The 27,994-nt window shown below is 40.4% G+C and overlaps 1 protein-coding gene across 1 annotated transcript; it reads left to right on the top strand.

Annotated features, from left to right (window-relative positions):
- Positions 1-27,971, top strand: ngfb (nerve growth factor b (beta polypeptide)). The gene is made up of 4 exons (XM_076268376.1): positions 1-120; positions 24,184-24,296; positions 25,784-25,901; positions 27,169-27,971. The coding sequence occupies exon 4, from the start codon at positions 27,180-27,182 to the stop codon at positions 27,804-27,806; it is 627 nt and encodes a 208-aa protein (XP_076124491.1). The 5' UTR covers positions 1-120; positions 24,184-24,296; positions 25,784-25,901; positions 27,169-27,179; the 3' UTR covers positions 27,807-27,971.
- Positions 27,972-27,994: the final 23 nt, after the last annotated feature.

Genomic DNA, 27,994 nt, shown 5'->3' with positions numbered 1-27,994 from the left:
CCGCTCTCTACCTGGACTTTTTCTGGGCTTTGTTGTGTGAACCTTGAGGATTTATTGGAGTATATTTCACTCTTGGATCCAAAGCTGATAAGTGGAGGCAAAAAGATAATCAGAACTGAGGTGAGAGGGTTTATTTCTTTTCACTTCAAAGTGATTGAATGTCTGGTTTTGTTAGCCTCAGGAAAGTTCTGTTACTCTTTCAAGAGGAAGCCTATTGATTCCATAAACTGTCAGCCAATCAACACAGGGGCAGCTTACATACCCCTCATTAAATGACAATAAATGACAATCATGTTCTCCCTCAAAGAAAAACATCCGTTCAGGATATTTACCTTACTGAAGGTCAGGGACTCAAGTAGGTATCTTGGGCTGTGGGAAAAGATATGCGCTATGCTATCTTTCAATGAAAACATTAAAAAGTTAGTTCTACTGTATGCACCAGTTTGAATCATGGCCTCTTAGTTAATCATTATCAGTTTATTTACAAAGGAGGCAGAATTTCCTTTGTTATTAGAGTAATAGAGAGGGGATAGTGAGTGGAAGCTACAATGTTCTGGTTGATTTTCAATAAGGTCAGAAACCTAGCAGTTATAGCAGTTCTCTTTGGCTCCTTAGAGACAGTAGACTACTGGGTAAGATGCTCCATAAAATGGTTAATGAAATCCTTACAAAGTTAGTTTTATGTACCGGTCTTGGTTACGTCTTCTTAACCCATTGATGAGACTCATCTTTTTTCCTAAGCAAGTGAATGGCTGAAGTAATTCTCTGCCATGGGACATAATGAGGGTCGCAAAAGAGGTCGGTGGGACCACAAACCTCTGGTGATAACCCAGGCATCTCATTTGCTCCCCAAGGAGACAGACATAACCCCCCCACACACACACACACCCCACACACACACAACTATACTCATTCCCCTATGCTCCCACCCACCCCCCTACACACACTCAATAACCCCCTAATACTGCAGCTCGGCCTCATCAGATTTCACTAGCCCTCAGTCCTAGCCCCTCATTCTAACACAGCTATATGCTCGCGCCTCATGTTGCTGGCTCTGTGTGTGTGTGTGTGTGTGTGTATGTGTGTGTGTGTATGTATGTGTGTGTGTGTGCGTGCGTGCGTGCGTGCGTGTGTGTGTGTGTGTGTGTGTGCGTGTGTGTGTGTAACTGCGTACAAACGTACAGAGCTTATCATAGCTAAACTTCGTTGTCAGGTTGACACATTAGTGCCTTCTATCCCTAGGGAAAGCCTGATTAGAGTGGAATCAGAGAGTAAGCAAACCTGTGTCATTTTTTCAATTCATCATGGCATTCTTCAGAGAGTAGTGACTCCTCATTTAGCCAACATTTCAATCAACATTCAAAGGTGTACATATCTCTAAGATGAGATCAGTGCAAACAATTGCAGAGAACTTCATTAAAAAGAGATCAAATCTGGAAGGAATGGTACTTTTCCAACCATGTCCTACAAGACACAGACACATGTGATACACAGACATCAAACAAGGAATCTTCCACATGGAAACAGTCAACATTTAAAGAAAAACATTATTATCGGGACAGTAATTAAGTACTGACGCATATCAAACAGCGTTCACCAGTCACCAGTTTACCTGCCATTGCCATTCCACTCTGATGTTGATTCATTTCAACCATCCAAAGGAAATGTGCACACTAGTTCACTTTGTCACTTTAAACTCTCAGTCTCCACTCTGAGGAACAGCTTAACACGTCCAAGGGAGATTCAGGCACTTGTCTCCTTCTTGTTTCACATGCACACAACACAAGCAGGGCCAACTGCAGGAGTCAATAAAGCCTTGAGCTGTCAGTCATCCATTATTGCCTGAGTATTTTGGTTAGTTCACACTACCCTCTCTAGGATGTCCCCAGAGAGCGCTAATCTGGTTCCCCATGCCTGGGCCCTCTTATGGGGTGGCCAAAACCCCCAGGCCTTCCTCTCATTGATCCCCAGGATTATCGTCACAGAAGGAGGACCTTAGGTCCACCAAAAGAAAACTGTGGCCTGACAGCAGCCATACAAAAATAAATACCAGCCACAGAGACAGAGCAGAGTGTTTATTATTCCCAGACTAAATAAAAATGAGCAGCTAAATCTGTGGTTCGCTAATGGTTTCAAGAAATACTGGAATGGGAGTCTTTGAAGATAAGGGGACAAAAAGATTTGTGGTTGTACAAATTTGGCCAAATTTGGCACATGTGTTCCTTTTGAAGATATCTGTGTCTTCCTACTCCAAACACTGTCCAGAGAAAGATTTCAAAGAGAAAAAAGTGTTGCCTCGTATTTTTCTAGTTATATCAATATATTTTCTTGATTATATCACAACATGTTGATTCAATTTCAGCCAACTAATAGATTTTTTCATATTTTTACCTTATCATGCCTCAATTCTTAGCAAGACCAAAACTTGATGTGTCAACATTTTTTTCTACATCAGACACATTTCATGCAATGTACATCATGTGCCATGACTAAAAAATAGCTATAAAATTGCCTAAAGAGGGCATGTGATAACTGGAATGCAGACCAACATTCCTTACGTTCTTGTAATTCACCCTCTTATTGTATTTTAGTATTTTCAGTCAAGCGGGAAAATCTGACTTTTCTAAGACACTCTATACACCATTTGATGGTTATTATGTTGCAAGCAAAGCATAAATATTTCATAAATGATCTGAAGGAAGACCACAAGTGGTGGTAATTACTGAATGACATCACAGTGTTTTCTTCAGTCTTATGGATGTGGATATTGCCTCGTCTGACAGCTTTCTAATGTCACATTTAGCCAGATGGTGAAACTTTATACAAACACAACAAAGAGTTCTTGGAGAGCGCATGCTGAATAGACAGCCAGAGGATAAAAACGAGCAACTGACAGAATTGGACTGAAACTGATTCTCAAGGTCAAGGATCCCGCCAAAGTACTGGTCCAATGTCAAGCATCCATCAAACTCTACCAAATTTGACAAGACCGAAGTCCTTCGCTTTGCCGAATTTTCGAGGATGCATATGTGTATCCTCAACGTGCTCAGAACACCCACAATCCTGTGCGCACATTTATGGAGGATTTAAAATCTGTACTAAACAAGGCAGTTCACTATGTATTTAAATGTAAACATTGTCTTATTGCCACTATGCCAAATGAAGTATGGTATATATGGCATGAAGTATATGCTGCTGGTCTGAGAGTTTTCGGTTTCTGTCGTAGTGCCCCCCCACCTCCACAATGGCTGAATAGGATTGTTGTTCTGTGGTTTGTTTTAGCAAACAAATCAAACATGTATAATTTCATTTATTGACGTGATAGAATGACAGTGGTGCATTCATTGTTTTTCAAAAAGAAGCGGGCAGGAGGCATGTTTTTCAATAACGCACACCTGCAGCTTACTGCACACTCAAGGTGTGTTTGAAACGGGTAAAGTTGCTGCCTTTTAAGATATCTAACTGGGGAGCAAGGCAGCAAGTGCGGTTCGAAACCGAAAAAACTAATTCTGCTGCCTTTTAAGATATCTTAGAACTCCATTTTTGAAGGCAGCATCGATGCACACTTCATGCTCCCTCCTACCCATAATCCCTTGCGGCAACGACTGAAACAGCTTTGAAAGGTAAACAAACATGGCGGATGACATCGGTAATGGCTGCTGAATCTGTTTAAAATGTCATTTGTGTGACCTTATTTTGCTTAGATTTGTAGATTACAGATTAGAAATAAACAATTTACTATCTGATTATGCCATTGTTGTAACCATTAATAGCGTCTGGTCTGATATATCTGCCGGCCGTAAAACTAATTTATACTGTTAGCCTGCTAGCTTACGTAAGCTAATTTAGTTTAACGTCAGGCCAGAGAGGTGTCATTCCCCGATGTGAGTCGCAACCGGATGTGAGTCGCGCATGCGTCACTTTGCTACTTTGCGACTACCTGTGCTGTTAGCCACAGAATAATGACATTAGCCTACACAGCAGTAATGTATTATTTAGCGTAAGGCATCACATTTTCACGGCATGATCAATAATGTCAGTTCTAGATTAGAGGCTGAAGTAGCCTGCTAGCGAGAGACTTCTGTAATATCAATAAAAATTGACCTACATAACGAAGTTTGTTCACTGCTGGCAAGTAAGTAGGCCTAAGCAATCAAGCACAACAAAGGCTGTCACTTGAGTGGCGTTTGCTAACGTTAGCAATCAAACAATCTTAGATAGCTAAAACGTTTTTGAAACAGAAAAGTGAATTATTTTATGGATTTCAGATCCCTTGGCGTTATGCCGTAAAACCTATCAATCTGAGCATGCGTGACTCACATCAGGTAGCGACTCACATCGGGGAGTGACAGAGGGTTAAAGCGAGAGGCGCAAACGTTCGACAATTTCCGCGTTCGATTATTGCAAGGGGGAGGGGGGGAAATCCCCCTTTATGCAGACCAGAGTAAACCCTCGCTGCACTAATGTCAATGGAGACTTGTGGAATTTTACCAATAAATTGGTCATTATGTCTTTCTGGATTTGTTGAGGGTTTTTTGGAAAATGTTGTCATAATCTGTAAGTGTTTGGGATCATTTCAAGCTTAAAAGTGTAATCAAGGATCTTTGGTCAGGCCTTTGCTAACGTCATACCGTAGTGTCAACCAAAGATTCTAGAGTGCTACGCTCATTTTTAAAAGATGTATTTAATCCAAAGTCATGTCTAGTGAGACAGCTCTCTATGTAGGGAGGGAGGCAGTAGGCAGCTGTCTCCCGTTTCGAACACACCCTCAGTCTGTCCCATTGGGTGTTTTCCGAATGCTAAAAAGAAGCCTTGCCTCGTCTTTGAAGGACTTGACTCGGCAGGGCTCAATTCTACAACCCAAGAAAAAAGTTGGGACGTGGTGTAAAATGCAAATAAAAACAGAATGTGATAATATACAAGTCTTGTAAACCCATATTTTGCAGCAAAAAGGACAAAGACAGCATATATGTTAAATAAATATATGTATAATAAGTACTTGTTTTCCTGAAATATTCAAGGTTTTCCCTGGAAAATACATTGCCTGGATGACAGTACCTATATGTTGCTCAAACCCTGTATCATTCAGAATTCCCTGTGCCTTGCCAGAAGTGCAAGATACCCATGCTGTATGAACTAATGCACCTCCACATCGTCATAGATATTGGGTTTACAACTGAGCACTAAAACAAGTTGGATAGGTTGGATACTTAGATAGGCCCTCTCATCTTTAGCCTAGATGAGTCCATGATTTCCAAAGCAAATTGTACATTTTGATTGGTCTAACCACGTTACCTCAGTCCATTTTAAACAAGCTCAGGTCCATATAAGACAGTGGTATTTCTGTATCGTGTCTAAATACAATTTTTGCTGTTGCATGGTAAAGTTTACACTAGCATTTCTGAATTGAGTATCCAACCGTGCTCATACACAATGGTTATCAGAGGTTTTCCTGAGCCCATACAATTATTCTTTACATAAACAGGTCTAGTTTGAATGCAGTGCCATCTGAGGTCCAAAAGACCATGGGCATCCAATATTGTTTTTCAGCTCTATCCCTTGTTCGCACATATTTCTCTGGATTTTAATTATATTATGTACTGTAGATGATGAACTCCCCAAATGCTTCACAATTTAATGTTAAGAAGTATTAAAATTACATAATTTGTCCAGACATGCAATTTATAGAGTGATGAATACCCCTACATCTTTACTTCAAGACACCCTGCCTTGCTGATGATCTTTTTCATACCCAATCATGTTGCCAGCTACTCTAATTAGTTATGAAACATTCCTCCTTCTGTTTTCTTTATCATTACACAAGTTTCGCAACTAAACGAGTTTACAAGATTTGTAGATTATTACATTCTGTTTGTATTCACATTCTACACAACGTTCCAACTTTTTCTGATTTGGGGTTGTAGCAAGCAAGAATCTTCGACTTTGAGAAACAGCCACTGACTATAACCAAAGTCCTTTTAGGCAAGTCGCTCCACTCGTTGGCCTTATTGCAACGCACTTTAAGCACTTATCGGGCATCTATTTCGGGCAGAACTATGCGTGTGGAAGGCTTCATAACAGCAACCTAACTCAAAGATCAAAACATATGATTGGCACAATGTATTCACATGTCGACTAACAAACTAACCCCATGCATTTCTATGGAGTGCTGTGTCTCCTCATTAGAAAGTCTCTGCTATAACTTTAAAATCCTTTTCCTTTACCTTACCTGTTGTAATGTGAGATATAATGTTGCCTTACTGACCACTAGGAGAAGCTATTGGGGAGGAGAGCTCTGTTGCTCTCTAGAGCAACACTTTCCTTGGATCTTCACAAAACAAGTTTCTTTGATGGATGACGTGATATTCCTGGCCCGATGTGATATGTACTTGTTTCTTATTAATGACATAAATACAGTTACCCTTTCGGTATATTGTTGTTTTGCAGTCATTTCATACTAAAAGTTACCACAAAACTTTTAAACAGTGTGACATAGTAGTGAGTAAGGATTTATAACAATACTTTGATTATTTCCACTTGCATTTTCCAGGATTGGGTTAGAGTGCAACATGCAAGTTCCAAGTATTTATATATGCTGTTTTCATAATCATCTGTTACACTGCACTGAATAATATAATTGATAACGCCAGGTTTAGGTTTTTGGAGAAGAGTAAGGGTAGTTAGGTAAGGGTAAGGACTTGACTGAGATTCCAGATAGCTTTGAATAGTTTCATTATAGCAGTTGCCAAATTCCATCCTTGTCTTGGCCTCAGACGTGCGTTGTTCAGGTCATACTTCATGCAGAACTCATGTGTTGTTGCTTTAGGAGAGTGATTTCTGTTTTGTGTTTTTTGTCACCGATACTGGGAAATTTCATGTCCACGTTCTGTGGACAATGGTGTGTAATGGTTTGTTGATATACCTCCAGCCAATAAGACAAGCCTGTTCCAGTTCTGCAACTGATGAGGATATATCAAAATAAAGAATTAATTAAGACTCTCCTGGGTAACATCTATGTAAAAGCCCCTGGGCCTGTGTGATAGTCAAGTCTGTTTTCACATTCTGTTACTGCTATATAGTGACAGACAGAGAAAGTCTCTGATATAAAACAGACTTTAATTCAGTAAACAACCTGAATTTCAATAAAGTTGGGACGCTTTGTAAAATGTGATTAGAAAAAAGAATGCTATGATTTACAAATGGCAAAGGCTGTTTTCACCCCGGTACAAATATAAATGTATGCTATTTGTACCAGTGTATAATTATTAGTGCGTGCAATTCGTACCCTGGTGTATATACTGTAGCAATGTGTGCTATTTACACCCTGGTGTAAGTACTGATGGGCAAAGACTATTTTCATCCTGCTACAAATAATGTATGTTATTTGCACCTGTGTATAATTAGAAGTGGATGCTATTCGTACCATAGTGTATATGTTAATGTGTGTTATTTACACCCTGATTTGATATTTTTGCTTTCCTTCATTGTATATTTTTCAAATTGTGTGCCTTCTCTGCAGAACATTGGTACACATGCACACTTATATTTAGGTGTATCCAACCACTCTAGCCAAAACAAATACATGGGTATCAAACCCTGGACTCCCGTATGCCACCGTTGTGCTAAAAACGTATTTATCTGCTTGCATAAGCTTCTGAGAGTTTGCAAGGAGATTTAGAGTTCGTAGACCTGACCGTCATAAACATAAGATTGCTGTTATGCTGTTATGAAATTTGTATGTATTCAATAAATAAAACACAACTTTTCCACCAGAAAATTCATCAGAAAAGATATTAGTGCCAAAACCTTTGTGAATTCTTCACTTTCTGCTGACAAAAAACAAAAGTCTACCATGTTTTTTGTGCATGCACAACACATTTGTTGTCAGGTGCCATACAGGGTGCGAATAACCCGGCCGTGGGGTCAAGGCTAATTGTACCAGGGGTGCAAATAAATTGAAAAATTGAAGAAGAGAAGGATTGCGAAAGAGTTGCAAAGGATTTGAGGATTTCATCATCTACAGTACATAATATCATTAAAATATTTAGATAATCCAGAGCACCTTTACAAGGGACAGAGCTGAAAAAAAGGTTTGGATGGCCGTGGTCTTTTGGACCTCAGATGGCAGTCCTTTTTCTGTAAAGAAAATCATTGTATGGACTCAGGAAAACGTCTGATAACTACTGTCTATGACCACAGTTTAATGCTCTATTCCCACATGCTAGCGTAAAACTCTACCATGCAAAGAAGAAATGTTAACTAGACATGATACAGAAAGGATACCATCTCATTTGAGCCTGAGCTCATTTAAAATGGACTGAGGTTAAGTGGAAAAATTGTTTCAAAATATTTCAGGAAAACAGTGCCAAAATTAATTATGTCCATAATTAATCACCATAGTACTGGTTACGGGATACTGGTTAAATATGATTCTCAAAACTTTAGCAAGGGGTCTCCTCGGTTCCTAAACATTTATAGAATGTTGTTAAATAAAGAGGTGAAGCAACTCAGCGGGTAAAAATGCCCCTGTGCCAACTTTTTTGAGACATGTTGCTAAACTCAGTGGGTAAAAAATGCCCCTGTGCCAACGTTTTTGAGACATGTTGCTAAACTCAGTGGGTACAAATGCCTACATATTTTTTTCCAAAAGACAATACAATTTCTCTTCTTCAACAGTTGATATGTTGTCTTTGAAACTATTCTCAATTAAATGTAGGTTTGACATGATTTGTTCAAATTTTTTAAAGCGTCCCAACTTTTCTGGAATTCAGGTTGTACACAATCATCGCAACATTCATTAAAGACACACCACTAGATGCAAAAGATGTACAGTATAAAGTATAAAGAATAAATAATAATTTGTGTCTTAATACATAAATCCTGATCGTTTAATTATTTTAAGTTTGATTATAATGCTTTATTATTCACTGAACATTAACAGCTTGATTTTCATATAGATAAAACAGCCAGTTGTTCAATATTAGGACACAGATCAAGTTGCAACCCACACAGTTGTAGAAGGGTTTCGTAGCATACTTCTGTTTGTAATCATTAATCATACTCTTATAGTGTAATGACATCACTCCGTTCAAGGAAGTTGAGTGAAAACATTTAGGCCTACCAACTGCTGTGAACAGTGTTTATGGTTGTACCTTCATGCTTACCAATGCAACTTATAAACATTTGGAGTTTACACTGCTGTGTAACACATCTAACATTATTAAACAGTGATAAAACTGTAAACCAATGTGATTATCCGACACAAAACAGGCTAAGTTGGTTTCACTACACTGAGGTCTATGATTGGGCAGTCCACTGAGCTCCACTTGTGCTGTGACCCCTCTGCCTTGTAAACAAGAGCTAAAGTAAACATCACACTTCACCCTAGTCGAAACTAAAAAAAGAAATTGATGAGTGTAATAGACTTAGCAGGTTCTATTTGAGTGCCGGGCAGTCTTGACCGATGGAACAGATGTTGCATCAAGGCAGGGTGCAGTTTGTGTTTCTTGTTAAAGTGTTGTCTTTTACTGGTCTTGGGAAGCGCCAAGCCTTAGATATTCACAAGCATTTAAGTGCTGTGTGTTTTGCTTGTGTAAACACATCTCCTCAGCAAAAGAAGGGGCCTTTCTCAGTGTGTGTGAGAACATGTAGCACAAGAAAGACATTAGCACCATTGAATTAGCGCAACACATAGAACACACACTCACAATATATCTCCTCCCTCTAAAGAACCCGTTTATTTTACTTGCAGAAGAGCAATCATCTCAGATGTTCCACATGAACAGATTTATGCAAGCCATCTAAACTTTGGCTCTAATTTCAATATTTAGAGGAACCGAAGACAGTTGTATACAGTGCCGCAAGACATAATGTAAATCTGGACATCTGCTTAGGACGATGTGGTGAAAAAGACACACGACCGACTCCGACTCTCACTTCCACAGGGCTTATGAGACCAACCCTTTTGCCTTAATTGTTTGCTAGTAGCAGCAGGAGGAAGTTTGTTGATTGCACCTAAGCTATGTATATTTGTCCTTACCTACCTCTGTAACTCGAGTAGGGGTCATTATCACACACATTTTCATAAAGAAATCAGAAATCAGGCCGCTGCTAGTGTTCAGTGCCAAATGAGAAAGGCCCTTAACTATATAATTTGGTCATTTGCTGCCCAGGCTCACTTTCATATGATCCATCATCTCTGTATGGTAACACCAAAGTGCAGGCTCTGAGTCAACCAAAGAGTTATGGGAGCCTTTTTGTGGATGCACTGATTGTTCCTTATTATGGTTGTCGTCCATGCTGCATGGAATACCTGAATGGAACCATAAAATGAAATATACAGGAGTATTGTATTATAAATAGCACCTTTAGTTTGGTGTTCTAGGTGTCACATCAAGGTAGCAATGCTTGTGTGTTTGAAGTGAAGCCATGTGTAGATGTTGCTCCTTTGAACTTCCACAATAGCCTGTTAGCACACAGATCTTCTCAATTGTAATTGAGAGTGGGTCTGGAAAAGGTTCATTGACTTACAACTTCCGGCAGGGGTAACTAGCACTGAAATTAAACTTAAATCGGTGCATTAAACTCTTACCAAATCGTTTCAGAAGTGCAGAAATCTCGTAAATGAAGGTTTTCAATGCAGTTGTTTACTCAATTCCAAAGAAATACACGTCCATGCTGCCTTAGCTATTGTATTTGCTGTTCTTCCAGCAGTGGCATCCAGCAGTGAATACTGAAACTATTTAGCTCTAGTTTAAAAGCAGTTTACACTACTGTCCTCTGTTGAACTTGAGCTCGTTGACCTCTTGTCATCGTAAAATAATGATTTGGGGCTAATAGCTGGAGTGTTTATTCCAATGAAACAAGGCATTCAGTCTAGCTAGTTTTGCAGAACATTCCCTTCATTTTATAGATCTCCAAAGCTTCTCAATTGGCCTTGTAAAAAAGCAGCCACACCTGCCAGAAATGGCGGCATGCGGTATAAATACATGTTTATGTTTGAGAGTTGTATATTAAACTCTTGTAGAAAAAAATTTAGAATATTTTCAGTGCTTTAAAAACTGGTGTGGCCTTAGAGTCACGCGGCGCCTCAGCAATTTTAGCCGCTTGCCTCATTGCATTTTGCTAAGGCGTCAACCCTGTTAAGGAGACTGACTCCCAATCTCTGGAATCAGCAGATGCTCTGGAATTGTTCCCACTTCCACAACACAGTCACAGGGTCCTGGAACATATATGGGTGTGAGACTGTGTTTGATTTACCTCTCGACGCTAATGGGCAGGATTTGGCCAAGAACTCTACAATGCCTGCACAGACACAGGACAGGAAGCAATCAAGCAATTGGCCTATCATGTCATTTTACAAGAGAACAAAAACACACATCGGAAAGGAAATCCTAGATAATTATCAGCTATTGACCTCTACATGAGAAGAAACAGGCATACTGCTGGATGCAGCGATGAGCTCAAACAGCATTGCAGTAGGGTAATGGCTGTAGGGTAGGGTAAGAAAGCTGAAGATGTATATGGTGAGCTCTTGCAAGTTGGGGCAGGATCATGGGCAGACTTTACGAAGGAAGAATGTCACTGTATAAAATGCAAATCATGTCATGTCCAACTGGTTTCATGGTGTCTTCCAGGCAGCACTGCATCGAAGGCAGTCGGGTTAGGCATGGGTTAGGGTTAGGGTAAATGTTAGGATTAGGTGCCTTGATGTCGACAGTCACAACGCTGCCTTGAAGTCGACGGTGGGGGCTTAAAACACCATCAAGCATCCAACTGTGAACACGGAAATCAAGATTCAAGATTGATTCCTTAGTGAGAGTTAGGAATTTAATTTCCAACTCCCACTGAAAGATAATCGATTTGAAATGAAGTACATAGACCTTAAGCCCTGTGTGAGAATGAAATAGGTGTCCGTATGTAAAGTGACAGAGTTGCATGGATAAAAGAAGGGAAGAAATATTTCATTCTGTAAGTCTTTTATGCTCTTTAACTTTAAAGTTTTTTGGCTGTCAGTATACCTACTCGGTATGAATTCTAATGTGTTCTGTTTCCAAATGCCACTGAGGATCATTCCAGACCAACTTGTCTTGAAGTGTTGACAAGATCATTTGTTCCCATGTGGACCATATAACCCGTACATCTGCTTATTAGTGTGGAGTATTTTTCCTCAAGCTTGCTGTCGTCCTTGTCCATTCATTTTTATCAGCCATCAGAGACGGAACTGTGTTTTGAGCCATTGTGTTATAGCATTTAATGTTTTATGGTCTGATGTCAAACCATGAACTCTACAGCCTTGTAAGAAAGACACATCCATTGACACACCAAATTGTATATCAATTCTACACATCTTATAACACTGTACCAACCCCCATGCTTGACAAAATGACAGGAACGTCCGTGCTGCATGCTTATATCTGTCTACACTACAGGTGGTAGTGAGAACACTCATGTTGATAGATCCTAACGTTACCATCAGTTTAAAAAAAAATCCTGTTTATACATATGGTCTATTTCCCAATAGATGGGCTATGACAGTAATTCAGATCCTTAAAATATGTGTGACAGTTGCTGATAAGACAAACGTGATCAATCATTCACACACCCTCATTATGTCTCTACTCTTGCTGAGGTCTCCCCAGTGTGTGTGTGTGTGTGTGTGTGTGTGTGTGTGTGTGTGTGCGCTTTATCACATAGGCTGTGTTTACCTGTAGATATCCATCTGTCAAACATGGTTTAACAGGCATGCCTGGGGCATGGGAAGCCCAAGACATCTCTTATAATTTTAACAAAAGGTGATGATGAAAAGTAACTCCTTGCATCATGCTTATTAATTTATGGAGCGTGTGTTTTAATTTCACATGTGTTTTCAATTGTAGTTTCATTGCTTCTGAAATGGAATTCTGAGATAATTTACTTTAATTGAATCCATAACATTTTGATTTGATATGGCAGATCAGGCTTATTGGGGAGGTGTTATTATCAAAACACTTACCAGGTTAAATTATCCAGTGAAGCGAGAGTCCGAGAGTTTTGACAATTAAATGTTTCTATCCCATTCTTGGGATTTTCAGCTGCGCAACAGTCTGGGACTGGGATCTTCTTAATCATGTTTTTCATTCCATGGCGTACCCAATGTGACAGGTCTGACAGTTCCCCCCTAATTGTCTGATTGGCATTGATAATTGAGTGTCTGGATGAGAGCATATATTGCTCATACCTGTTTTTATATCATTTGGCATGGGCCAGTAGCCTACATGAGAGTTGTGCTGGCCCCATATTTACTGGCCCAGATAAATCTGTTCATTTATTACATAATGGGCTCCCTCTTTATCTTAGTCTAGCATGCCTACCTTCTACCAGTTAGTGTCAGAGACGAGCTGACCTGACACTGGCCAACCTTCTTGCCTGACATGCTCTTTCACTTCCCCGAGGTCAATGACCTCTGTGAAGCTGGCCCCCCATGTTACTCAAAAATGATTAAAAACACTGCTATTCGTTTGTGCTACGTTTGTGCCGGTTTGTGCCGTAAAAATTATCGTTTGTGCTGTTAAGGGTTTTAAGTAATTAAACTTTACATTTTTCTGGCCAGTGACGTCACTCAGCCCCCCATACTTGTCCAAATTTCCCCAAAATAGTCTCAATCGTTTGTGCTACGTTTGTGCTCATTTGTGCCGTTAAAAGTAACATTTGTGCTACTATGTTTTTTAAGATATTCCACGTTATTTGTTACACGTGTGACGTCACTCAGCCCCCCATCAATGTCCAAAACTCACCAAAATGGTCTCAATCGTTTGTGCTATGTTTGTGCTGATTTGTGTCGTTAAAAATAACATTTGTGCAGCTATGTTTTTTAAGTTAACACGCTTTGTTACATGTGTGACGTCATTCAGCCCATCATCAGTGTCCAAATCTCCTCAAAATCGCCGCTGATTTGTGCCATTTAAATAAACGTTTGTAGGGTAGGCTACTATGTAAATTGTCCAGCGGCCTTGTCCAGCAATTGTAGCCTAGCTCATCACCCAGCCCCTCCATCAATGTCCAAACCTAGGCCTATAGCCTACCCAATCGTTTGTGCTGATTGCGCCGACATTTCTCCTATGTTTATTACACGTGATGCCCAGCCCATCAATGTGTTTTCTGTAACTATATTTTTACATTAGCCTACCAAGTTCTATCTGCTATGCGCATGACATCAGTCTCACACACACTGGCCAAATCGTCCCAAACTGTAGCCTACCAAATGTTTCTCCTGATCTGAGCAGAAAACACAAGTGCAAGGAAGCTGTTTCTTAGGTTTATAGCTAAAGAGTAGCCTAATAATTTAGTCAACTTTATAAAGTGCTAAAAAGGCTACAAATGTACCTTTAGTTTTAGTATAGCCTACTGTCGTATGACTTTAATGTTTAAACATTATTTTGACAAACATACCAATTTAGCCTACCTTCTTGTCCATCTAAAATAACTCCTAGCTTTGCTGCCTCCTTCCTTTGCTGTTTGCAAAGTTTCATATATCCACGATGGCCTTGGAGACTTGGGTCAGCAACAAAGCCTAAGTGCTGCTTGTGTGCACAATCCACTGTAATTCTGATGCATACAGTTATTGAAGAATACATTTGTTTATCTTAGAGAATATAGGCTACAGTGCAGTGATGAGTTATGGTAGGCTAACTTGGAGTGAATATACACACACATGGGAAATTATCTCTCGTAAGTCTCTCGTAGCCTACTCCGTAGCTGCGTGATAGTAGGCCTACGCACACTGCTGTGCACACCTGCAGACGCTACTGGCCGGAGAATGAAGTGGTGTTTCTCCACAGCTGAGTAATGGCCTGCAGGTTTATTCTGGTAGTGGTTGCAGTAATTCTGACGTTATGCACAAGCAGCTGGTGTAGGCTACTATAGAACCTTTGGCAGCACAAACAGCCACGTAAATAGTAGCACGTCTTTTCTTTTCTCGGTTAAGGTCAGCACGATATAGCTTTGTAAACAACACAAATGTTTCTTTTTTCCTTTTGTTTCTTTTTTTAACAGCGCAATCAGCACAAACGATTAGGACTACGATTGGGCATTGATAAGGGGGGGGGGGGGGGGGGGTGCTGCTGGGTGATGTCTAGCATAGGCCTACGCTACAACTGCTGAGCAACTTCTGCATAGTACACACACGTTTCTTTAAATGGCACAAATCAACACGCACGTAGCCAAAGCCATCACAACTATTTTGAGGAGATTTGGACACTGATAAGGGGCTGGATGACGTCACACCTGTAACAAAGCGTGATAACTTTAAAAACATAGCTACACAAATGTTATTTTTAACGGCACAAATCAGCACAAACATAGCACAAACGATTGAGACAATTTTGGTGAGTTTTGGACATTGACGAGGGGCTGGTGACGTCACGCGAGTAATAAATAAACCATAATAACATAGTAGCACAAATGTTTATTTTAACGGCACAAATCAGCACAAACCTAGCACAAACGATTGAGACCATTTTGGAAAGATTTCGACATTGATGGGGGGCTGAGTGACGTCACACGTGTAACAAATAACGTGGAATATCTTAAAAAACATAGTAGCACAAATGTTACTTTTAACGGCACAAACGAGCACAAACGTAGCACAAACGATTGAGACTATTTTGGGGAAATTTGGACAAGTATGGGGGGCTGAGTGACGTCACTGGTCAGAAAAATGTAAAGTTTAATTACTTAAAACCCTTAACAGCACAAACGATAATTTTTACGGCACAAACCGGCACAAACGTAGCACAAACGAATAGCAGTGTTTTTAATCATTTTTGAGTAACATGGGGGGCCAGCTTCACGGAGGTGGGCCAATGAGCCATTGCTTATGTTAAATAAGTTTTGAAATTATATTCTCAGTCATGTCAGTGCTTTCTTTGGTTAATATCCATGAAATGAGTGGAGGACACTTAAACACACATTTAAAAAGGAAAACTTTCCAGTATACTGTAAAGGTGTCTAATATTAATATCCCTCCACTCTAGGCCCATGATCCCTCTGTTAGGGTATATTTCACAATGATAACCAGCTGGCTGTAGGCCTACATCATCCTTTACTTACAACTCTTCTAATCTGACCAAGAGGCATGAAGCCATGGTGTTATGGGTTTACCATAATGAAATAATCTAATGCTGTTGTTTGTTATGAGGTTCGAATATGATTTAGTGAAAGTCTTGTCAATTCTACTAGCAAACGTTTGTAAATCAGCAGAACAATCCCTCCATGCATTAGGATTTTCTGTGTACTTGTGTAATAAGAAGCATAACATTTGTAATATGAGAATGATTTACGTTCCTGTATATGTTTGTGTTATTTTTTTGGTACTATTTTCTCAATCATGCGCACAGAATGAATGTTTTTCTTCAAAATTAATTTATTATACATTTGTTCTCGTCAGAGGCAACATTACAGTTTTTTACAATTGTTTACACACGTTTTCAAAACTCTGTGTCTATTTTTCAAAACTCCACACACAAAACCCACAACTGCTCACACAAAATGCAAAATGCCTCAAATCTCCAGCAAAATGACACACAACATTCAAAATGTCAAAAACACATGTTTAAAGCAAACATTCGCCTCACATTACAAACACTTTTGTCATAATATGACATTTTGGATACATCATGTACACACTGTTGCTCAAAATCTAAAGCTCTTCTGTCTTAGGCTTTCTATATGTATTTCCATACAAGAGTGAAAGTTACGGTATCAACAAAGAGAAGTTGAAATACACAGTAAAAATGCAAGCAATATTAAAACCAAAAATAGTTATTTTTCCCAAATAATTTGCTGTTGTGAATACAGTATTTTACAGCAAACAAGAAAAAAAGCAAAGAAGAATAAAGTTACCACCAGATGTACATGGAGTTTTGAAAACACTGACTTAGTTTTTTTCTTCTAAAGACAAGTGTGTGTGTGTGTGTGTGTGTGTGTGTGTGTGTGTGTGTGTGTGTGTGTGTGTGTGTGTGTGTGTGTGTGTGGGGGAGGTGGGTGGGGGGGGGGGTCGTGTACAGTATGTATTCATAGGCCTTCAACTGCAGAAACAAACAATTCTACAGTAAGCTTTCCTAAGGCATTTCTGGAGGCACAGAAAAATGTATTGAGCTAATGGTACTGTAACATGGGGACAAACAAAAATAGAGTAAAAAGACACATTTTACATAAAGTCAACTTTTTGTAGAACATTACTGTAAGCTAAAGTCCGATTACTGTATTTTCTCTATTTTTAAAGTATCTGCATTGGTTCTGAATATTTCAACCGGAAATCCTCTAGGAGCAGATTGAAAGGGTCTATACCTACAGTATATACAGAGTATATCTATTCATAGACCTATACTAAGGCAATGATTGGATGGTGTTCAGTAAAGTAAAGAGTGTTTGCACATGTGAAGAGAAAGAGTGAAGCACTGGTGATTTAGTGTGGCATTTTGATGGGTTGTGTTTGAAGAACGAAATCAAGTTACTTCCTGTTAGATTTTTGTGTGTTAGGTAGAAAATTGTGTGTGGTGTTTTGCAAAATGTGTTCTAGTCAATTGAAAACTGAGTCAAACACTGAGAATTAGTGTATGGTTTTGCAGATTTGGTGTCGGGTTATGATGTTTAGAGGACATGTTTAGAAAATTGTGTGACAAGCAAAGATTTAGTGTGTAAGCATTTGAAAAAAACTGTAAGTATATCCCCACAGTATTATTGCGTAAGTTAAATAGCAAGCATTTTATGCATGTGTGTTTGAACACAGGCTATCAGGATAGACAGGATCTGAACTCACAACATGAGGGCCTTGTCATCCCTCTCCAGCTGTTTCTAAATAAATAAATCTTGTGTTCTGCTAGTGTCTTTTTTGAATGACCACATACCATGATGTGGAACTTGTATATGCCCTTGTGAATACTCTGAAGGGAAAACACTGTTATTCACTTGTCAGATTTCCTCAGATAATTTTTTTTCTCATAATGTAGCCATGTCTCTATTAGTAATGAAGATATTCTTCCTTCAGCATGCTCTATATTATCACTCCTTCTTTACAGTTTTTTACAATTGTTTACACATGTTTTCAAAACTCTGTGTCTATTTTTCAAAACTCCACACACAAAACCCACAATTGCTCACACAAAATGCAAAATGCCTCAAATCTCCAACAAAATGACACACTACATTCAAAATGTCAAAAACACATGTTTAAATCAAACATTCGCCTCACATTACAAACACTTTTGTCATAATATGACATTTTGGATACATCATATAGACACTGATGCTCAAAACCTAACGCTCTTCTGTCTTTCATAGGCTTTATGTATTTCCATACAAGAGTGAAAGTTACGGTACAGTGATTTTTCGCAAATAATTTGCTGTTGCAAATACAGTATTTTACAGCAACAAGAACAAAGCAAAATACAATGACCACCAGATGTACATGAAGTTCTGAAAAAGCTGATCTTGCCTAAGACGGAAATGACTGACTACTATCAAATTACTTTGCTTTTTCCAAAGAAAAGTGTGTGTGTGTGTGTTTATGTGTGTGGGAGGGGGGGGGTTGTGTATGTAATAGGTCTATAGAAAAAATTATTGAGCTAATGGTAACTTGGGGAGACACAAAAATATAGTAAAAAAGACAAGTTTTACTGTACATAAAGTCAACTTTTTGTAGAACATTCCTTTCAAAGTATCTGCATTGGTTCTGAACATTTCAACCGTATTGGATTTCAATCCATACCTACATAGAGAGTACAGTATGTCTACTCATAGGCCTATACTAAGGCAATGATTGGATGGTGTTCAGTAAAGTAATGAGTGTTTACACAGAGAGTGAAGCACTGGTTATTTAGTGTGGCATTTTGATGGGTTGTGTTTGAAAAATGAAATCAAGTTTACTTTTTGTGTGTTAAATAGAAAATTGTGTGTGGTGTTTTGCAAAATGTGTTTTAGTCAATTGAAAACTGAGTCAAACACTGAGAATTAGTGTATGGTTTTGCAGATTTGGTGTGGGGCTATGATGTTTGGAACACATGAAAATTGTGTGACAAGCAAAGATTTAGTGTGTAAGCATTTGAAAAAAACTGTAAGAAAAAGCAGATGAGATTAACACCAACTAGAGTCTGGCGTGCGTGACTATATTTCATGTAACTTCTGACTGCTTCTCATGCTGCGCCATATAAAATTAACATGTCAAACAAATAGTTAAATTAGTATCAGCAATCACTTTCTGTATAAATAGTCTGTGTGTGTGTGTGTGTGTGTCTGTGTGTGTGTGTGTGTGTGTCTGTGTGTGTGTGTGTGTGTGAGTGAGTGAGTGAGTGAGTGAGTGAGTGTGTGTGTGTGTGTGTGTGTGTGTGTGTGTGTGTGTGTGTGTGTGTGTGTGTGTTACATCTCCTTATCAAACCATTATAGCTTGAGGTCAAGATGTAAAGGCTGTAAATGTAATATTATTATGCCCGTAGCACCCATGATATATTATGTAAATGTTTAGGAGATATGCTGAAGCAAATCACGTATCAACCAAATTTGTGTACAAGGCAGAGGTGGTTTATCTAATGTTCATGACTCACACAGAAACTTCTGGAAATCGATCTTATGGGTGTACACAAATATGTTTTGCAAGTTAGTTAGTTAGCAACCCCACATACAGTAAACTGCATGCATTACAGACTTGGTTGCCGTTTACTCAGTGCTAAACAGCAGTCACACTACGTGAGAACTCTGAATTAATTCGATCGGCCGGATTTCCTGTGGCTTTTTGTGGCAGCAGCCGTGCTAATGATGTGTTTTTCTAGGCGCACATGCTTGTCTTGCCACTAAGTACACTAGCCTTTTCTGGAATGCTGTCAGGTAATGCTAACTCTGTAGTGGGAAAGGACAGACTGCCAGTCTCAGAGTACTAATGCCATGTCTAAATCGGTGAGCGGTAGGCATCATAAACACTCACAGCTATTTCCTCTGGGAAAAAAAACACAGTATATAGGCCTATGCATTACCACAGGCGTGCTTAAACTCAAAACACTTTATTGTGTGCTGTTTTGACATTACACATGTGTAACTACTTTAAATCATTATACCCCATCAAACACACACACACACACACACAGTTACTTCTTATGCATAGGCTACCCAATAATTACAAAACAAAAAAAAAGGTATAACAACAGCTAGACCTACAATTCAGCTGTAAATGAGGTTCCAAATGTTGCCCCCTCCTCTTACTTTCTCACTGTTCTCTTGCTGAAAAGCTTCCAGTCTGCGGCCAACACAAAGCCACGCTTCATGTGTGCAGCAGGCGGCCTCGCCTGACTGGCCTGAGACCTCCGCCAGGCTCCGTCCCCATTCAAAAGGCCCGCACTGGCCCCTGACAGAAGGCCACTGTTGGCCATGGCCACTGTCTAAATGAGCATATCCCATTACCCAGAGAGTCCTGGACCATTGTGCATGCACTGTCATATGAAAGACAGCAGCAAGAGAGTACCCCCTTGCACACTCACACACACACACACACACACACACACACACACACAAAGATCATACTAGATGCCAGAGAACTGTAGATCCCAGCTAGGTTCATCCGGCAACAGGATTTGTTAAATTGTTTCAATTAGGCGTAATGACTTGCTATTTGATTCATGGCTGACAAGTCGTGTTTCCTTGATGCTCAAAACACGTTCTTTGATCATTTGACGCACAACATGGTTACTGCACCCTGACACAAATATGTTTTTTATAGGACATCTGTGTTATTTGCTTGACTATTCTGGAACAAGAGAATGGGAATTAGGGTTCTATCTTGCACTTTAGCGCAATTGACTTTGCGCAAATCGCTTTGTGGGCGGATCTTGGGCACTGTTTCTATTTTAGGACTCTATTTTATTTAAGGACTGTTGCGCCCCACGCAAATCTAAAATGGGGTGGTCTGTAGTAGCTACATTACTCATGGGTGTGGTTTGGGCGTAACGTGCAATAAACCAATCAGAGCGTCATCTCACATTTCCTTTAACAACAGGCACGCTTGTTCCATAGGATTGCTATTATGATGGCGGATTTGCCAGGCGCAGCCAGGAATGGTTCACAGCGCTATAGTCAGTTGGGAACAGTTTGCTATTGATTTTTCCTCTTGACAAAATGTAATACTGTCACTTTCCGATGTTTTGGAATCACTCTCACTGAGTCACGAGGTTATGAATGCATGGTGATATTTTTGCAATGTAATCTAACATTACCTCACTATAGACAATGCAGACATGTCAGATAAGCTCTCCTCTCCCATGCTGCTGGGGCATTTGGGTTAAATGGCATCGGCATGCAGTTCAACATCACGTCTCATTAAGTCCTCTAATATTTCCTAATTTATGTCATCAACACATCCGTGATTCGTGGAAATGTGTTCGCTAGATTTATACCTGTTTTTTCACATCGGACACCACACTGATTTCCCTCGTGTAGCAATATTTGTCCTTGTAATTATGTATGGTTTGGAGAAATGGGAACTGCGTCGTATAGATGAGAGGAGCAAAGTGCATTGCGCAACACAGGTGCCCAAGCAAACGCTCCCGCAGGTGTAAGCTACGGCTGTACCTTACCAACAGGCAACTCAACAACAAGAAACAGTTTCCAAGTTGACCTAACTTTCCAACTCTGCACAGTATCCCATTAACTGCATGACAGTAGGCTATTTATAATATTTATTTTATGTAAAGTAGAGTTTGTAAACACGTTATCATCAACTTAATGCACGCACAACTTTTGTTTGAGCAGGAGAGAGAATAACAATGAATGGATGCAGCAACTACAGAAATTGTAGCCAAGGCTACTTGCTGCTTTCTTTTACTGTCTATGATTGCTGGTTAACAGCACATAATAAGCTTATTCAAGCGAATTCACAAACTCAAGACTTCAAGGCCATCATGGATATAAAATTTTTTTTGAAAACAACGAAAGGATGGAGGGAACATAGCAAAGTTTGGAGTTATTTCAGATGGGCTACAACAAGGTAGGCAAAATTGTGGTGCTTGTCAAAACCTTAGCGCAACTGGAATAATGCTTATATATGCTGATGTTAAAGCGCACACGATGTTTAAAGCCATACACAACGGTAAATTGGAACAAAACTAAAGGTTTTGGGCTATAGGGCTGTATAGTTGTCCAAATTAAAGGACAATTCCGGCGCAAAATGAATCTAGGGGTTAATAACACATGTGTACCGAGTTCGACCGTCCGCTGGGATTTGTTTTCATGCTAGTCGAATGTGACCAGTTTTATTGCAAACCGCTTATTAGCGTTTAACGCTAGCCTTCGGGGCACAGGTACAGTAGAAAAAAATCGCTATTTCTATACCACTAACAAGGCTCAAAATAGCACACACTTACACAATAGCATAATGAGGGTCTCTACATGTAAACCGAAGCATTGATAACTTTGTAAGTGTACAGGCAGTTTATTAAAAAGAAACACATTACCGTTCACGTCTGGTTCACATATACAGGCAGGCGATGTGAACTAAAATCAAACGTGATTTGCTTAATATAGGCCTATCAGAAATAATAGCTCCGATGTAACATAACTTGTATAGTGTTCTTACTTAGTGGATCCAGTCCCTCTGGTATGGATCGCCGCCGCCTTTGTGGTATTGACTACAGGTAGCTTCTAGCTCTCTCTCTCATAGCCCTTTCACGGAGCTCCCGCAGCTCTTCGTTGGTATTCCGACTGGAAAAGATAAGGACGTCCAATAAGGGTTCATCCTCGATGTCTTCAAATTCGTTCAAATAACCTGCCATCTCTTATGTCTCCTGTTGCTTTCAGTGCTTCTCTTTTGCACAGTCCTTCTGCAACAACGTTTCACCCGAGATTCACTTCACATCCCAGAGTTCTGTTTAACCAAGGTGCCTGCCTGTATGTGAACCAGACGTCAACGGTAATGTGTTTCTTTTTAATAAACTGCCTGTACACTTACAAAGTTCTCAATGCTTCGGTTTACACGTAGATACCCTCATTATGCTACTGTGTAAGTGTGGTGCTATTTTGAGCCTTGTTAGTGGTATAGAAATATCGATTTCTTTCTACTGTACGTGTGCCCCGAAGGCTAGCGTTAAACGCTAGTAAGCGGTTTGCAATAAAACTGGTCACATTCGACTAGCATGAAAACAAATCCCAGCGAACGGTCGAACTCGGTACACATGTGTTATTAACCCCTAGGTTCATTTTGCGCCGGAATTGTCCTTTAACCCCTAGGTTCATTTTGCGCCAAGATTGTCCTTTAATAGGTCGTAATTAGGCGTTGTTGTTGTAAAGATATTGCATGTAGATGTAGGCCTACTATATAGGCTAAATTTTACTAAATTACTAAATATTACTAAATTTTTAGTTGACCAATGCACAAACAAAACAGGGAAACGGACAAATATTATCAAGGCTTTGAATGTTTCCATCTGTGCACAGGGTGTCTAGATCGGTGTGCATAGCATTAATTTCTGCAGGCCTGTGGCCATGCATGCGCCCTTCAAATAGCATCAGAATTTGCGCCACTGACTTTAGACCAGGAGGTTCCTGGTCTGTGGTGGAATTGTTTTCTGAAACTGCAAAATATTAACAGGGACCGTTTGCACCGGATCACGCCCCCTCTTTTTGCTGAAACGCCCCCGTGGGCACACACATACCTGTGGAGGGAAAATTCCAATATGTGCTGACTGCAAAATAGGAAAGACAAAAGCGCGAGTATACAAAGTCAATTGCGCTGGTGTGCAAAATAGAGCCCATAATGTCAAATAGCCTCAGGCTTCAAAACAAGAGTTATTTATTGTGTTAACATAACATATCTATTGATGTTGCTTCCTGGAAATATCATCTGGAATGTTCTTTAAATATCCTACTTAGTTTTACAGAAAATTGTGTAGCTCTGGAAAAAATAATAATTTTGCTCGTAAAACTTTCATGTTATGGAAATGGTTTTAGCCCTGTATGGTGACTTTTTAAAATAGGGAGATGTCTGTTGCTTAAAACCAAGAGTACTGTTATGGTTACCACTTATTGTGATAAGTGACACTAGGAAAAGTATCTACCAGCTAATTGAGTGTCTCAATAGAAAAACATTGTACAGGCACAGCTCGGATCCACAAACCTTTTTACAAGAATTGTTATATTGTTTCTTTGTGTTGTTTTCTTTGACAGGGTTGGCACTCAAAGAAAGGCAGTGCTCATGACCTGAAAGACCTGGAGCTTTGGCAGCCCATCAGAGGAAGGCAGAGCCACATCTTCAGATCCTCATTGGCTCCTCTGCTTCGGTAAGGTTTGGGACAGAGAAACCATTCATGCAAAACGTGCGCCAAGTGCTGCAAACAAGAATCTCTCATGTATAGACCAATCCAGATGAATGTTCAGACCCGCTGAAGACGTAATTATGAGATATTCTCCTCGGTGAGTCCTGCCTCGGGTCAAGTTTGTCAGTCAAACTTAAGAAAGGTATTTAGTGAAACTCATACTTTGATGAGGAAATACATTACCAAAACTCTGTCTGGGCAGGTGACTGAGTAAGTTGTGGTGTGATGTTTGAGACAAGTGGAAGCCCAAAATCCATAAAACCTAGAGGTGCATTGCTTCTGAGCCAAAACAGAGTCAAAACACAGACATTATGTTTTTAACTGATTTCAAATAAATAATGAATATCAATATGAAACACATTTTTGGACATTAACTCACATTAATCAATTAATTATGAATCGCAAAGTAATTCAGACATGAGTCATGCAACATTTTCCTGAATCAGTGGTTCAGTACATCAGCATGAACTGACTCCTCCACTCACCTGTTTCCCTTTGGGAACATCTGTCAGAAGGTGACAACACTGTAATGAAAGTTCGTTTGCCTGAAGCTGCAGACAGTGCCTTGCTACTGCTGCAGACTCCTGGTGTGCTAGTAAAACGGAGATTGCTAACACAAGGCATAAACAACTTCCACGGAAAGTATTTCTCCAAGGCATTCCGAGACAATCAGACGGTCATATAGACGGAGGTCTCGAGAGCCGTTGTGGTCAGACAGCATATGGGGTTAGTTATTTGCGGTTAGAGGGCAGTTACATTTTTCAAGGGTTAAGTGTCATTTGGGTCGCAGGCGCCAGCATGAATGCATATTATGCCCATGTCGTAACAACCATCCGGGTTCCTTTGTAACCATTGACCCAGCATCATCAAATGCGAAAGGACATTTCTTTGTCCACGCAACATTCAAAGAAGCCATATACATAAATGTTGCATGCTGTGCTGATGTCTCTCATGTCTTTCAGAGGGTTGTAGTTGTTGTAATTGCACTCCACACTGTTGTCGGTTAGATGATTTTATAGCTGTGTGAATGACTTTATAGACCATTCTGTCTGGGTATCTGCCATTTTTTTTCAGTTCATGTCTGTGTGTCTTTCTGTGTGCGTGCGTGTGTGTGTGTGTTTGTGTGTGTGTGTGTGTGTGTGAGAGAGAGAGAGAGAGAGAGAGTATGTGCATATATGTGTGTGTGTGTGCGTCTGTGTGAGTATGCATGCACTTGCACATGCCTATGTGTGTCTGTGTGCAGAATAATAATCTGGCAAACTCCAATGGCAACACTCAGTGACAAAACAATTGAAGAGGAATGGACAACGTTATTTTCATATCTGTCTTTCTCTGTCTCTTTTCTGTCTTTCTCTGAACTCTCTCTCTCTCTCTCTGTCTCTCTGTGTTTACAGCTCAGTGAAGGCTGTTTTACAGACTGGTTAACAGACTCTTTGTCTGTCGTTTCACAGGGGTGAGCAGAGGGCCAAAGACGGGCCTCATGGCAGGTGTCTGGACTCGAGCGTTCTCGCAACACTCCCTCTAGACGCCCCAGACGAGGCCCACTCTTCACAAGGAGACATTCAACAGGTAGCCGCCTGGACACCACCTGGCACGGATTTATAACATGTGTTTATTACGAGTCAATTAGCGGGCGCTATTTAGTTAATAAACAAACCTTTGGCTAACGAACAAAGAAAGTAGTGTCAGTCAACACAAGTGTATTGTAAGGCATGGCTTAGGCTTTTCATCCTCTCGACACTTTGGCATGGTGCTCCTGAATTACTATGTGCCTGCAATTACAGGGTAGTAATCTATCTGGAGAGATAGCTTGTGTCTGAGTCTGTAACTGATGAGTGGCTGTCTTAATAATGATACCAGTTGACATTGGAATAAATGTTACTTTTATTCAAACTGTATTGCACGTGATTTTGATCACATTAAGGGAAATATTCTTCCTTTTAGACACTGCTTTCAAGCCTAAGGCGGGGATCACATTAGCCAGCGGCAAGCGGCAGCGGCAAACATAACGCAACGCTCAGACCATAATAAGTTTTATCTCGTTCCTAAGCAACACAAATGGTTTGTCAATTGAATACGCTCGCGTTGCGCTTTGAGTTTAACGCTAGCGTTACGCCAGCGTTGCCACCATTGCCACTGTTTCGCTGCCAAACCATAGAGAACAATAGGAAACCTGCCGCTTGCGCTGGCTAATGTGATCCCCGCCTAAAGGGTTGTACAGTTGCCAACCAATGTCTAAATAAACTTCAGGTTAGCACTGTGACACAACAGCATTACATATATGACATAAGATTATAAGCAATGTTTCCTGCCTTATGCCAGTCAAAATATTAAATTACTATGAGCTATATAAATGATATACAATAACAAAGACATCAAAACAGGGAGAAGTGAGTGACAGTTTATAGCAAGCGTTTGCTTAGATTGCTAATGATTTCTGTGGTAAAGATGTGGACCAGTTGTACTAGTTCTTGACCATATTCTGGTTACATGAGAGATGTAATCAGATTGAAATTGAATACAATTTGATTTCATAAAATTGGATTTCAACGATTTACAAATTACAATTTAATCAGAGTAAAGAGACTAATTAGACTGAAATCAGATTGTTTGTTTGCTCATAACCATACTGAGTGTGGCATTTATTCAAATATCAAGTTAGTATTGAGACGGTTCATCTGTTTTTAGAGTAAAACTCATGACCTCTGTTTCTTTGGATTGGATTCAGGCTTCAGTATCCCAGCTTTATCCAGATGTTTCAGTATTCTGGTCCTGTATTTCTCCTGTTAGTTTGCACCAACCCTACTCTGGTGACATTATTGTTTGTCTTCATCAGGACGAGAGTCCATGAGGTCGTCCATGCTGGTCCTCCTCCTCCTCCTCCTCCTCGTCAGTGTCCAGGCTGTGTTGACCACAGGGGTCCATCCAATCCCTCAGAGCCCCCTCCAGCACCCGGCCCCTGGCAGCACCCCTGCCGCCACCGTCCCCACGGTGGACCCCAAGCTCTTCAGCAAACACCGCCACCGCTCGCCTCGTGTGCTCTTCAGTGACCAGCCGCCCGACGCCGAGCCCCCCGCGCTCCGAGGCGGGGGCCAAGGGGGGAGGACAAGGCGCCGCGCGGCAGAAGTCCCCCAGCACCGCGGCGTCTACTCGGTCTGCGACAGCGTCAGTGTGTGGGTGGGCGACAAGACCAAGGCCACAGACATTAAGGGCAACGAGGTGACTGTGCTGCCCAACGTCAAGATCAACAATGCCAACAAGAAGCAGTACTTCTTTGAGACCACCTGCAGCAGTGGCCGCGCTACCGGGTCGGGCTGCCTGGGCATCGACGGACGCCACTGGAACTCCTACTGCACCAACTCACACACGTTTGTGCGGGCACTGACTTCTTTCGAAAACCTGGTAGCCTGGCGGCACATCCGCATTAATGTGGCGTGCGTGTGTGTGCTCAGTCGCAAGTCGTGGCGACAATAACACACACACACACACACATACACACACACACACACACACACACACACACACACACACACACACACACATACATAGAGAGAACTGGTCACACACCCCTCACTCTGAAACTGTGGACTCCTCACAGCGAACTGCGTTTGTGTTGAAATCCCACATCTCACTCCAGCTACAGTGAATCCTACATGATTGGA

This window comes from Alosa pseudoharengus, unplaced genomic scaffold, assembly GCF_046254945.1.
Source record: "Alosa pseudoharengus isolate Yale_2024_CS ecotype anadromous, Long Island Sound unplaced genomic scaffold, YU_APseudo_1.1 YU_APseudo_1.1_scf_5, whole genome shotgun sequence".
Taxonomy (NCBI): Eukaryota; Metazoa; Chordata; class Actinopteri; order Clupeiformes; family Clupeidae; genus Alosa; species Alosa pseudoharengus.
Note: the sequence above shows the minus strand (reverse complement) of the source record. Positions and strands in the feature narration are given on the sequence as shown.

Excerpts from the sequence above, each read along its gene's own strand:
- ngfb (XM_076268376.1), top strand. The coding sequence starts at position 27,180 with ATGAGGTCGTCCATGCTGGTCCTCCTCCTCCTCCTCCTCCTCGTCAGT.